The following is an 11,603-nucleotide window of genomic DNA, read 5'->3' on the forward strand; positions in this document are numbered from 1 at the left end:
TCTGTGGGGGCTTCCACCAATTTAAGCCTTTAAGGGATATAACATTATAACAAATCAAATTTATCACAGTCAGTACTTCCACCAGAATGTCACAGAACATATCACACATTCACACATTCTGAAATCAATTTTATAACACTAGGGTTTTAATAAAAAGTCAGTGCTTCCACCACAATATCACGGAGAGTCAGAGACACAAAATAGATCACAAATTTGCAATATACTTAGAGTAATATGCCAATAAATTTAGCAAACAACTTTTACAAAACTAGGGTTTGCATTTTGCAGTAACAAAGTCAGTGCTTCCACTAGAATATCACATAGACCACATAATATATCACAATAAATTTAAGAACTGCAAATATATAAAAATAGGGTCAGCGAGTTACTTCGTTTCTCACAAATACCCCGGAGAACGAGGGCTTCTGTATACTGGAAGTCGACGACACCACTAGTCCACGGTCCACCACAACACCACTACACCAGTCAGGGCCTTAGGGCTTCCAACAGTGACCACCACTCAATTCCAATGTTTCGTCGTCTAGAACTCTAGAAGACTATAACAGAAGTACAAACTAGAACCAATCAGACAAGGAGAGTAGAGACTATAAAGAAGTAGTCTCTGTTTAGTAGAGAAGAGAGAAGAGAGAACTGAGGAGTGAGGACTAAAATCGCAAGGTGTGACTGTGCATAGAGAGAACTCAGAGAAGAGAAGGTCTCATCTGGAAACCCTAAGAGAAGAGACTGGCTGCGCAAATGAGAAGAGAACTGAAGACTTCTGCATATCAACATATATATATATATATATATATATATATATATATATATATATATATATATATATATATATATATATATACATACATACTAAGACTAAATGACGTCGTATTGCACTCTACATACGTAACCCTACTTTTAATCGGATATTCGGACGGATCAGGTTGAATTTGCCCCCTCCCCCCCCCCTACCCGAATGCCATAAACCGACGTCGTTTTAAATGACGGTTCGATTTTAAGAATTCAGGTAGCGGTTCGGTTCGGTTATGCTTGGCGCAGTAGCGGTTCGGTCGGGTTTCTCGGTTTTTTTTTTTGGATTTTGCTCAGCCCTAAGTACAGTCGTTAGTCATCAAGATCCAATCTTCAAGATTGATTCATGTAAAATGATACTCCCACTCAAGACGACAATCTTCAAATCCACACATAAGATATATATCCGAAATTGTAGAAGTGGATTAGTCAAATCTTCTGGATTGTCACTAGAGTGAATATCTTGCCAATAATTTTGTGACTCTTCTAGAGCTCGTATTGGTTGAATTTTAACGCTATATATGCTTTGTGAATAGTCTTTAACATACTCATATATTATTTGTGCAACTCAAGCTTTATTGTCCTCATTCGAGACATTGGGAGTAATTCATTGTTTAACCAGTTTGGAATTTAGCATCACAGGGATCAAACAAAATAGCAAATAAGCAGCCTATCAAAACCATACATTTGTTTCTCATATAAATGGCAAACTCTTTTGTAACTTGGAGAATATATTAAACACTATTTCAATATTTCATTGTAAAAGGAGACCTAGATTGGTAGCAATTTCATCGCAAATATCATGCATGTTGCGGTTATGAAACTTCTGGTTCTAAAAAGGTGCTCCAACGACAATGAAGTAAAGGACTGTTAAGATATCCTTACCGAGTCTGAACGGTTCCTTATCTACTTCAAGAGATTATTATGCAACCTATAGTTTGACAAAAACATGATCCTTAACCATATAGACAGGTGAAAAGCATTCCTAAATGTAGGCTAATTGGTGTATAAAATTCATTCAAGGAAAAACTCGATCTTCAAGTCGAGATAAAACTTAGATTTCCCAAGCTTTTGTTTCAAAAACTCCGTCTTTAGACATGAACTGATATCATCAAGCTCTTATGTTTTGGTGGTATCCACGAAAGGGAAAAAATAGAAAAAACAAGAATGAATAAACTCCAGAAAATGATCCCATTCTCATTAATCATTGAATTAAACATATATACATCATAAGGATAACAGTTACAACTTAATAAGATCATAAATAGGGAAAATCATGGGTTAGTGGGAGATAATGGCCATAAAACAATAATATTTATAACATAAACTATTATGTGAAAAAAAACATTTATTATTCTATAAAATTTATTAATAACAATTTTATTTAAAAAAAAAAAAACTAAAAAGAAAAAGAAAAGAAACCAGGGTGATGCACTGGCATAGTGCCATAGTGGCATACACTAGTTACTAGTTACTAGTAAATATAATAAAGAGAACAATTATTACATTAAATCCCAAAAAAAAAAAAAAAAAAAAAAAAAAAAAAAAAAAAAGAGAAAATTTTGTCTAACAAATCGGTTCATAGTTATTATATAATCAGCTCAACTAGTTATTAATAGATTTGTTGGGTTCTAATCAGTGCTTCTAAAATACTCGGGGAGTGAAGTAAAGTTATGAATGATTGCAACTCATCTGATCGTAAAAGTGAAATTTATCACAAAAAATCAATGATCAAATCTAACGAGTAATGATCAATTGATTTATCCCTCGAATCAGGTTGGGCTCGATTTCACCTTTTGTCTCAAGAATGGTTGAAGTTTCTACCCATTTTCTTCGCCTTCTTTCTCTTCTTATTATTATTTTTCTTCCCACTCTTCTCAGCTACTATCTTGCTTACATCACTGATTCCACCACTCTCACTTCCTCCTACCTTCAACTCAGCATCACCATCATCATCATTAGCATTATCATCATCATTATCATTATGATGTGCAATTTTTTTCTTTTTCATAAACTTAACCAATCCTTTAAGGGCAACATCTGCCTCGTCACTCTTCATCAGCTCTTCTGCAATCTCAGCTGGTGTCACATCCACTTGGGCTAAAAGTTGATCGATCTTGGCGAACTTGAAGTGATCTTTGAGGTGATGGTAGTTTGATGCAAGAACCCTAAATCCAGTTGGAGTGCAATAGGACATGTGGATGTGCATGTCCATTCTTCCTGGCCTGAGTAGTGCAGGGTCTAATCTATCCTTGTAGTTTGATGTGAAGACGATGATCCTCTCGTCGCCACAGCATGACCACAGTCCATCAATGAAATTCAGCAAACTAGACAGAGATACCTGTAGTTGGAAACCAAAATACCTTATTTTATCGGACACACTTACTATTTATTTTTTTTTTTTTTTTATTACAAAGGAAGGAGGATACCCATACAAACTACGCCTACAACGAGGTTCGAAACCTAGACCTCCCATCAAACCATTTTTTATGTTTTTTTATAGTATTTTTTTTGCTTATTCTAAAATTTAATCTTTTTTTTTTGTTTAATAATACTTTTAGTGTAATTTCTAAATATATAAATTTTGTATACTAATACTAAACTTAATATTATGAAAAATTGGATTATAAGTAATTAACTGAACCAGACACATAAAATGAGACGAAGCGAGTATAAAAATAGAGTAAATACCAATTTTGATCCCATGAGCATTAACAAAATGACAATTTTGTAATTTATCGTGCCGGTCACCTCTTTGTTTAGGACATGCTGAAATTTGAAATTATTAAAGGCATTCTTGTCCTTTTATAATTAAGATCCCAATTTTATTATGAATAAAGAGATTTAAGCTCTAAGATTTCAATTCGTTGTTCTCTTCCTCATGCTTCTTAAATGAAAGATTAGGAGGAGAAATGAAGAATTGAGATCTTAGGATGAGGGGTGACTAAGTGATTAATTTTGGCACTAAAACAAAAAAAAAATGATAAAAATTAAACATGAGATTAAAATTGTCATTTTGTTAATACTTGTGTAACCAAAATTGATATTTGGTCTATAAAAATATATAAACAAAAAGGGATTTTATTGAAAGTGTGTGCAAAATTTTTTATAAGAAAAAGGTTAGAAGAGTGAGAGAGAAAGAAAAAATATTTTCTTAATTAAGATCCAAATTTTAATATGAATATAGGGATTTAAGCTTTAAGATTTCAATTCGTCGTTCTCCTCCTCATCCTTCTTAAATGAAAGATGCGGAGGAGAATGACGAATTTAGATCTTAGGATGAGGAAGAGAACATCGAATTAAAATCTTAGGACTTTTTTTTTTTGAAAGTTACTGGCTCTATTACATTGTAGTATCTGTTCATATACTTTCTCAACCTACTGAAACACAAAGAACCAATAACGCCTCCACTGAGGCTTGAACTCATAATCTTCCAAAATCTTAGGACTTAAATAACTTTATTCATGTTCAAACTATGATCTTATGAAAGAATGAAAATGTCCTTAATAATTTCATATTCCGGCATATATGTCCTAAACGGAAGGGTGACTAGCGTGATTAATTTTGACATTAAAACAATAGTTGTGGATGAAAATTGATAGGAATTAAACATGAGAACCAAAATTGTCATTTTGCTAATATTTGTGATACCAAAATTGGTATATGGTCTATGAAAATATATAAACAAAGGAATTTTATCGGAAATGTGGGCAAAATTTTTTATAGGAAAAAGACTGCAAGAGGAAGAGAGAAAACAAAAATATTTTCATAAGGTAAAAACAAATGGCAATGAATATAATTCAAATTCCTCCTAAAAGGGTCTGGCAAATTCACTTCCCAATTCAATGTGAGACAAGTGCTTCTTTCAAATCTTTCCATCTACATTTTTCAATTCAAATGAGTCGACTTTGAAAATCAATTTCTCATTCACCTATTATTCATTTTGAGCGTACAACCCACATTGATCAGACTCAAATCGAGAGTGGAACTCACATATATTTGTATCACAAAATAACTAAAATATTATTTTATGCTAAAAATTTAAACAATACCTTACTTTTATCGCCCTGCGAGTTGTAAGGAGGAGGAGAGTATTCTTCGTCTTCATCGGCGTTTCTGTTCTGCAATTGGACGTTGCAATCAATGTCCTCAATCACTATAATTGATCGGTTTTTAGTATTGACTAGTAATCTTTGAATGTCGCAGCTGCCATTTAGGGATGAGAGATCCAAGTCGTAGACGTCAAATCTGAGATAGTTGGCCATGGCCGCTATCAAGCTTGACTTACCAGTTCCTGGAGGCCCATACAATAAGTACCCTCTTTTCCATGCCTTCCCAACTCTCCTGTAGTAATCTTTTCGGCTAACAAACCTGTCCAAAACCAATTTAGTTAGTGTCACTGACTGAACACTCTCATTCTTTAAGAGAGGTTTGAAGGCAATTTATATCGTCCACCAGGATGCGTATTGCATTGTGCATCCTGATACACATAATTGTATAAACAAACACACATAACTGTATAAAAATACACATAATTATATAAACAAATACACATAATTGTATAAACAAATGCACATAATCACGTCAACTTCTTATCGCGCCTCCCAAAACGACGTCGTTTTGAGAGGCGCGGGGTGCACAGTGCTACGCGCACCGTGATACAGGGTATAACAATTGAGGTTTGGAGTTCAAATCCATTTTGTATGAAAAAATTAATCTTGTCCGCAATTTGCCCCTTAATTGGACCGGGTCAGCACAATACGAATAAAGATTAGTCTGAACTAAAAAAAAAAAAAAAAAAAACAAAAAAACAAACAAACCTGTCCAAATCTTCAATCAACTCCTTCTTGAGCTCGGGATCCATGGCCAGTGTCTCGAACGTGGAGGGATGGTCCAGATTAACTTCTCCATACCAGTCCCCAAGAGAGTAGATCTTTATAATTTTGTTTTCCTCTTGTATGGCCTTTGATTTTTCCAGCACAAATGGTATGTATGAACTGAACACCATTTCTCTGCATTTCTGGTTAAAGATGAGTTCAAATGCTCTACGTTCTGCACTTTCTGAACGTGGATTACCTGTTGGAAAAAATAGCAAATATGTTAAATTAAGCACTTCTTAGGTAAAAAGTTATAGCTAGTAGCAGTGAAAACTGCCATCACATTTTTGAGAGGCTGGGTGCTGGACAGACTTTGTCTTTTTACTCCACCCGTACCGCTCTTGGACATTATGCCATGGACCAGGGTTCATATTGTATTGTGAACCCTAATACAAAAATTATATACATTTCAGTTAACACATTCTGTACCTACCATTAACAATTTTTGTACATGTAAACAAATAACTTGATAATTGCGAACACATAATATGATTACATGTACAGAAACTATCAACTGCAAGTACAGAATGTGTCAATTATAGATACAGAATTTGACTTGATAATTGTCGACACATAATATGATAGCTACAGATACAGAAACTATCAAATGCAGGTACAGAATGTGTCAATTATAGATACAGAATCTGAAGATTAGTTTTGGATCAGACTCTATAATGTAAGGTAAACCCTGATCCATGGTATAACTTGCTGCTCTTGGAGAGCTTTGAACACCACAAGCCTATGCGTCGTTGATGAGGGACTTGGCTATGACTTTGATACCACTCATTAGAGTCAAGCGCTTACTACTTACACCAAAAGTTATAGTTAGTAGTGAAGACGCAACTTTATTTTCTTATAGACCGTCATAACATTTTCGAGACATTGGGTGGTGGACTTAGCCTTTTTACCTTTTATCGGCCTTCGCTCAACATCCGCCTAACAAAATATATGTGGAGTACACTCACAATTATATTCGCAACATTACCATCATAATCGAGACCAGGCTTCTGAGATTCAGAGACTTTCAATTCCCAGATGAATTCTACGCCTTCAAATTTATCTATTATCTTCTCTCCTGTGCTGATGATGAACGAGAAGCTCTTCTCCTGTGGAGTCTTGAACACCACAAGCCTATCCGTTTTTGATGAGGGGCTTAGCTTTGTTCTGAGATAAGCCTCGGAAGCTTCAAAGATTTCGTTGTTTATGTGGAAACCATTATGTTCATCAATAACCACACTCATTTGGGCAGTAGTGAAGAAGAAGAAGTTGCCAAATAGGCCCCCAATTTTAGACAGAATTTTTGCTCGGATTTCTTCGGGCAAGAGTTGGTTGGCTATGGTTTGGAACTCACTCACAAATGTTCTGATCAGGAAAGCAGACGCGGTGAGTGAGGTGTACGCTGATAGAACTGCCGTTGTTGAGGGCATATTCACAAGAGACAACTTTTTCAACATTATTATATATTTTGACAAATGGTGGATAGTTGATTAAGTTAGCTGATAGCTGATTATGATCAAGCTAAGATTATTCCTGCGTTTTGTATAAATTAAAACAGATCAGATTCATATACAGCTGATAGTTGATTATGATCAAATTAAGATTCATGCATTTTGCATAAACTAAACCAGATCAGATCATATTATATATATAGATCACATGGAACTAGATCACAATTGCATTGGAATAACATCATAAAATACCACAAACAAACAATATATACTCAAACACTTGATTCTTAAATTTCAATATATGCTTCATCAAAAAATCAAAATGCATAAAAACAATAAGAGAAAAAAAAAAAGCAGATTAAGAATGAAAAAATAATTTACTAATTTATCAATCAAAAAGGAGCTGAGGAAAACAAAAAATTCATATAGGAAAGCTTAGAAGTATTAGCATAATTCCGAAGAGAGAGGTGTTATACTTACACCCAATTCCAGAAACTTGAAGCAGTGGCAAGAGAATTCCTAATGGAGAGATGTTGGGAAAAGAAGAGAGCATGATTGTAGGAGGGATACTTTTTAATGGAGAAACAGAATTCATTCTTGAGATGAAGATTAAAAGTAGAGAGAATATTTAGATATTTGAGATTGAAATATGGGAAAAAAAAAATATAAATCCCTGGCCCTCTTTTTATGGATATTATGCTACATTTTTTACATAGTTATACTACAACTACTTTCACATTTTTTTTCCTTCGTTTGACATTGATGGATTTAATTACCCGGGATGGACCCGAATTACTAAACCCGATATAAAACGTATTATGGAAATAGATAAGTAGATGAAACGGTGTCGCAAGGTCACGGGGACCGTATATTATATTATAATAATAGGCAAGCTATTACAACGATTCGTTAAGACAATAGTAGTGGAAAAGTAGTGAACGTGTCTTAACGAGACAAGATGGGAGGCTTTTATACAAGCTATACGCCTTAACCACCCCCTAGTATAGCGGGGTAGGTTAGATCCGCGTTGACCGCGCCCGGGACCTGAGCCCCGAGCCTCGGGCCTTTCCGTTTGATTGGTTCCTTGGTCGGCCCTATTTCTGGCCGAGCCCGCTTATGGCCGGCCCCTTTGGGGTTGGTACCTGTCTCAGTTAAAGCCTCGGGGCCGAGGCCTCATGGGCCAAGACCTTGGGCCGAGCACGGGGCTCAACCTCAGGGGTCTCGGGTATTGCTCTACCTCCCCCGGTCGGTTTGCTCTGGTCGTAATATATCCATCACGAGTTCCCTACTCTCTTTGTTGTGATAAGTCGACAACGAAATGGAGTAAGCACGCTCCAACCCAAGCCCAAAAATTGGCCGACCTCGCCTAAATAAAATCCTATCGCGAATAGAACTCTTCTGCCGTGAAATCCTCTTCAGATATGATGGAATCCCTATAAAAGTGCAACTCTTTTAAAAGTCTTGACGATCACACCCATCAAATCCCTCTCACATCACCATCAACTTTTCTCTCTTCCCCATGCCCCCTTTTTGAAATTCAAAATTTGGTCAACCATTTTCCCCCTCTTCTTTACCCCTCATTCTCCCAACACTCTCTATTTAATACCCCATTCTCCCCCTTTTCGCCAAACACCCCAAGAAACTCTCTCAAGCTCTCTCAATGTTGTAAGCTTTCTCCTGAGTCTCCAAGCCACATCTCGAGTCTCCCAAGTACGTGTTCGTTCAGTTTCCTCCTCCTCCCCTTCTTTTCACGCCCAAGTTCCTTTCTCTCTCCTTTTTTTTTTCGCCTTGGCCGAGAAGCCACCATTGTGCTCCTCTCTCGTTTTGCCTCCTTTGCATGTCCACTAGTTTTGATCTTAGTGTCCTAGACTTTATTGACGAGAGTGAGGTCGGAATGGACGACTCCAACTCCATGGGCGAATTTCCTTCCCCTGGGAACGAAGTCACCGACCTCCCCGAGGAGCCCGTAGATGGTCTTTCTTCCTTTCCAAGTTACCGAGCTCGACCTGGTAGAATATACCAACCTTGATCCACACATTCCACGCTCCACCTTGGAACGCCACACTCCCCACCAATTGTCTAAGGCCAAGAACATAGTGGGACCGGATGTTGAGGTGGTAGCACCTTCGCTAAATGACAATTACCCTCTTTAGGAGGGATATTTTAATGGAGAAACAGAATTCATTCTTGAGATGAAAATTAAAAGTAGAGAGAATATTTAGATATTTGAGATTGAAATATGGGGAAAAAAATATACATCCCTGGCCCTCTTTTTATGGATATTATGCTACATTTTTTACATAGTTATACTACAACTGCTTTCACATTTTATTTTCCTTCATTTTTACTTTCGATTGACATTGATGGATTTTATTACCCGGGGTGGACCCAAATTACTAAACCTGATAAAGAGCGTATTATGGAAATACATAAGTAGATGAAACGGTGTCGCAAGGTCGTGGGGACCATATATTATATTATAATAATAGGTAGGCTATTACAACGATTCGTTAGGACAATAGTAGTGGAAAAGTAGTGAACGTGTCTTAACGAGAGAAGATGGGAGGCTTGTATACAAGTTATACGCCTTAACTACCCCCTAGAATAGCGAGGTAGGTTAGATCTGCGTTGACCGTGCCCGGGGCCTTCCCTTTGACCGGTTCCCTGGTCGGCCCTATTTCTAGCCGTGCTCGCTTATGGCCGACCCCTTTGGGGTCAGTACCTGTCCCAGTTGAGGCCTCATGGGTCGAGGCCTATAGAGCCAAGGCTTTGGGCCGAGCATGGGGTTCAACCTCAAGGGCCTCGGGTATTGCTCTACCTCCCCGGGTCGGTTTGTTCCGGTCGTAATATATCCATCATGAGTTCTCCACTCTGTTCGTTGCGATAAGTCGACAACGAAAGAGAGTAAGCATGCTTCGACCCGACCTCCTTGCACGAATGCCCCGAGTCCAAAAATCAGCCGACCATGCCAAAATAAAATCCTATTGCGAATAGAACTCTTCCTCTTTGAAATCCTCTTCAGATATGATGGAATCCCTATAAAAGAGTGCAACTCTTTCCCTCTAAAAGTCTTGACGATCACACCCATCAAATTCCATCAAATTCCATCAAATCCCTTTCACATCACCATCAACTTTTCTCTCTTCCCCATACCCTCTTTTTGAAATTCAAAATTTGGTCAACCCTTCCCTCCTCTTCTTTCCCCCTCATTCTCCCAACACTCTCTATTTAATACCCCATTCTCCCCCTTTTCGGTCATACACCCCCCAAACACCCCAAGAAACTCTCTCAAGCTCTCTCAAGGATGCAAGCTTTCTCCCGAGTTTCCCAAGTCCGTGTTCGGTCAGTTTCCTCCTCCTCCCCTTCTTTTCACGCCCGAGTTCCATTCTCTGTCCCTTTTTTTTCCGTATTAGCAGAGAGGCCACCTGTAACACCCCCGATTTTCAACATATTTTTACTACAATTAAATCTTACGAAATAAGAATAAGTCTATCATTAATACACAAATAAGCAAAATCTAAGCATAATGGTTTAGGGGTGTTATGCCACATCCAAGCTAGAGAGCCTAGATGCACAGGCTACTAACCAACTAATCATAATCCATAAATATCATTCGAATACAAAATGGCTCACAGGCTGTCAAACTAAAGCTAACTACTAACTAAGCTAGGAACCACAGCTTCGTCTTGCGCGCTCACGAACCAACTAATCTGTTCCTGAAAAACATGCGGTGTAGCAACCGTTAGTGAATAATGCTAAGTAACCCACTCACACGCGTGGAGTACATTATATAGATATAAGAAAACCATTTTGAGGTTTGGGAATACATAAATATAGTCCTAAACAACTCTAGCTTTCAAATAAGGATAAGGACTCATGACATACCATTAACAATGACATGACACGACAACATTACGATACAAGCATGCGGACCATGAACACGAGACAAGACAACAATAGGAACAACAATAAGACCACAAGACACAACAACAACGACAAACAATCAACAACATAACACGTCTATGTTCCAACCTTATACCAAGTTCCAATCTTTATCCTCTCCATCCTTATATCAGTTCCAACCTGTACCTCTAGGCCACCCTGTACGCCATCAGCCTTATCCCTCCGAAGCAATGCTCCCTGCCTGCTTTACCACCAAATTGACCGCATGAAAGTTCCATACATCATAAGGATCACACATCACATTCCTCCCCCCCTCCCCCCCTCCCCTCTTGAGAATTAAAGTTACGTTCCCACAGCCTTCATGCAAACTCATGCAAGTACTTATCAAACTACAAGTAAGTTAACTATTAGAATAATTGAACAATCACAATTAAGAAAGGTGAGCAATTATAGGCCAAAATTATCAATCGCAGGTTCCAGATTATTTTATCAAATAACAAATATCCAAATGACGCACATTGATCAAATAATCAAGTGGCAATATGTAAGTCCCTAGCCGGTTTATAAA

At 37.5% G+C, this 11,603-nt stretch overlaps 1 protein-coding gene across 1 annotated transcript; it reads right to left on the bottom strand.

Annotated features, from left to right (window-relative positions):
• Nucleotides 1-2,547: 2,547 nt before the first annotated feature.
• LOC109146703 (AAA-ATPase At3g50940-like) lies at nucleotides 2,548-7,199 on the bottom strand. Its single transcript, XM_019294359.1, has 4 exons — nucleotides 6,670-7,199; nucleotides 5,628-5,883; nucleotides 4,860-5,178; nucleotides 2,548-3,148 (listed from the first exon to the last, which is right to left on the bottom strand). The coding sequence occupies exons 1-4, from the start codon at nucleotides 7,136-7,138 to the stop codon at nucleotides 2,609-2,611; spliced, it is 1,584 nt and encodes a 527-aa protein (XP_019149904.1). The 5' UTR covers nucleotides 7,139-7,199; the 3' UTR covers nucleotides 2,548-2,608.
• Between the last annotated feature and the right edge of the window lie 4,404 nt (nucleotides 7,200-11,603).

Source organism: Ipomoea nil, unplaced genomic scaffold, assembly GCF_001879475.1.
Source record: "Ipomoea nil cultivar Tokyo-kokei standard unplaced genomic scaffold, Asagao_1.1 scaffold0233, whole genome shotgun sequence".
In the NCBI taxonomy this organism is placed as follows: domain Eukaryota; kingdom Viridiplantae; phylum Streptophyta; class Magnoliopsida; order Solanales; family Convolvulaceae; genus Ipomoea; species Ipomoea nil.

Excerpts from the sequence above, each read along its gene's own strand:
- LOC109146703 (XM_019294359.1), bottom strand. The coding sequence starts at position 7,138 with ATGTTGAAAAAGTTGTCTCTTGTGAATATGCCCTCAACAACGGCAGTT. Across the intron at positions 5,884-6,669 it reads GCCTGGTCTCGATTATGATG|GTAATCCACGTTCAGAAAGT; the intron begins GTAATGTTGCGA and ends TTTTTCCAACAG. Across the intron at positions 3,149-4,859 it reads CGCAGGGCGATAAAAGTAAG|GTATCTCTGTCTAGTTTGCT; the intron begins GTATTGTTTAAA and ends TTCCAACTACAG.